Below are 2392 nucleotides of genomic sequence, written 5' to 3'. Positions count from 1 at the left end.
CCTGCTGGTTGGAGGCTTTTGTCTTGTTTTGATGTCTGGCTGCAGCTGTTTAGCTTCGTTACATTTTATGCATCTTGTTAGATCATATCGCTGCTCTAACACTGATCATTGATCACTGATCACTGATCACTGATCTGCTGATTAATGTCTGAATCTGACAAACAGCGTCAGTTTGTTCAAATCAGAACGAGTCCACTGGAATTTTAACTGAAACCGTTTGTCGTGTGTCTCGACCATCAGGGAATGTTAGCACACACACACACACACACACACACACACACACACACAAAGACACACACACACACACACACACACACACACACACACACACACAAAGACACACACACCTCCTTCCCATCAGCCTCTCTGTCTCACTCTGTGCTGTGCTGCCTGGAAACGTGAGCTGACTGCACGTGCTGCAGACACACACACACACACACACACACACACACACACACACACACACACACACACACACTCAGCCTGTGATTCTGCAGCTTGTTTTGTACGTGACAGGAATAACAGAGCAGAGAAACACACTGAAGCTTTCCCTCACTGTGTATTGTCTGTCCTGCACGTCTCCTCAGCTTTTATCTGCTGCCAAACACACACACACACACACACATACACACACACACACACACACACACACACACACACATACACACACACACACACACACACACACACACACACACACACACTTTGTCAAGACTAATGAGGGAGCTGGTTGATTGTGAGGAGGAGGATCTGGATCTGGATCTTTGTATCGTGTGTAATGGCGTCTCTCTCACGCGGCTCAGCGACTCAGCGTGTGGACGCCGCCGTCTGTCCACAACATCTGGATTCATCTGTACTCCAGCTGTGAGCATCCTCATCCACATCCACCTGCAGCCGGACCACACCTGTTTCCTCATGTCAAAACACGACGGAGCGCTGGAGGAGTGTCACAGACACCGAGCTGATTTATCTTAAAAAGGTTCAGAGTCGTCGTTTTCGATGAGGTCATCACTGATTTCAGATTCTGCACCTGATGAACATTTTCATATCATTCTGATAAAACCCTAAAAAATTGCTGTGTTAAAGAATTTTGGGAGAAATCGTGTTGTGAATGACTGACATGATGTGACTGCCGGAGCTGATCACCATCCTGATCACAGCTCCTGATTCAATACAACACACATTCTGTAATCAAGTACAAGTACTGGTACTACAGTAAAAGTAGAAGTACTGATTCAACTTGTTTACTGCAGTAAAAGTGAAAACCTTACGTCTTTTTTTGTTTTGTTATGTTTTTGTGTCTTTTTAGGTCTTTTAAGTCTCGTTACATGTTCTACATCCTGTTAGGTCTTTTAGGTCTTGTTGCTTTTTTTTAAATGGCAAATTTTGTCTTGTTGCATCTTTTACACCATTTTTTATTTTGTTCCATCTGTCCCATCTTTTTGTGTCTTCTTACATCTTGTTACGTCTTTTTGTTTTTTATGGTTTACGTGTTTTGTTACATCGTTAAAAACTTGTTACATCTTTTCTTACATCGTCTCTTATCTTGTTACATCTTATTATAACTTTCATGTTCTGTTATGTCTTTAAGGCTTGTTACATCAACAAAACATACGTTATGTTTTGTTGTGTTTTACGTCCCGTTACAATTTTTTTTTTTACTTTTACATCTTTTGTCTTACTGCATTTTTATTTTTCAAATAGAAAGTATTAAACTGTCGCCTGTCATGGCAGAAGCACAAAAAACAAGGAAAGAGGACATGAGCAAGTCGGCATAATCAGGTGAGCTGAACTCTCCTCTGCTGGAACATTATTTATGATTTTGAGAACTAATTTAATTTGCTAAGATTTTTTAACCATTGAAATGAATCTGTATGGTTAAAAACACGTTTCCATTTATCGTTGCTTTACACAACTTTAAGAAATGATTATTTTTTCTCTGTAAACCATCATTTCATCAGGTTCTCTGCTTGTGGTCAAACTGCAGTAACTCACCTGAAGGGCAGGGGGCAGTGTCCGTCCTCCTCCCTGGGGGGCTCCACCTCATGGGGGGGCAGGACGCTGACATCATCACTCTGCTCCAAATTGTCTGACATCATCATTATTGGTCTGGATGGTCTGGAGAGCAGAACAGCGACGGTTAGTATGTTTCTGTTCACAGGAGTCGAGATGAAACAGTTTCATCATTTCGTCAGCTTTTATTTTGAAAACCTCCCAGTGATTTGAAATGACATCACATCCTTTGTGATGTCACAGTTTTCATTGACTCAAAAGTTGCGTCTGTGTCTGAGAGACGGTTCTAAATTTAGTTGATGCAGGAATCAAACATGATTATCGTCATAATTAAAGTTTGAAACAGTAAAACTGATTGTGTGGAACCGTTCCGAGGTTT

General features: G+C 41.4%; 1 protein-coding gene across 1 annotated transcript in view; it reads right to left on the bottom strand.

The window, feature by feature from the left end:
• The window catches only part of gramd2ab (GRAM domain containing 2Ab), a 29901-nt gene extending 27787 nt beyond the window's left edge, over positions 1-2114 (bottom strand). Inside the window, exon 1 of the mRNA XM_084734891.1 lies at positions 1996-2114. Coding sequence (XP_084591017.1) covers positions 1996-2102 — 107 coding nt within the window. The 5' untranslated portion in view covers positions 2103-2114. The remainder of the gene's footprint in view (positions 1-1995) is intronic.
• Positions 2115-2392: the final 278 nt, after the last annotated feature.

Source organism: Lutjanus erythropterus, chromosome 13 (genome assembly GCF_056507025.1).
Source record: "Lutjanus erythropterus isolate fLutEry1 chromosome 13, fLutEry1.hap2, whole genome shotgun sequence".
NCBI lineage: Eukaryota > Metazoa > Chordata > Actinopteri > Lutjaniformes > Lutjanidae > Lutjanus > Lutjanus erythropterus.
Note: the sequence above shows the minus strand (reverse complement) of the source record. Positions and strands in the feature narration are given on the sequence as shown.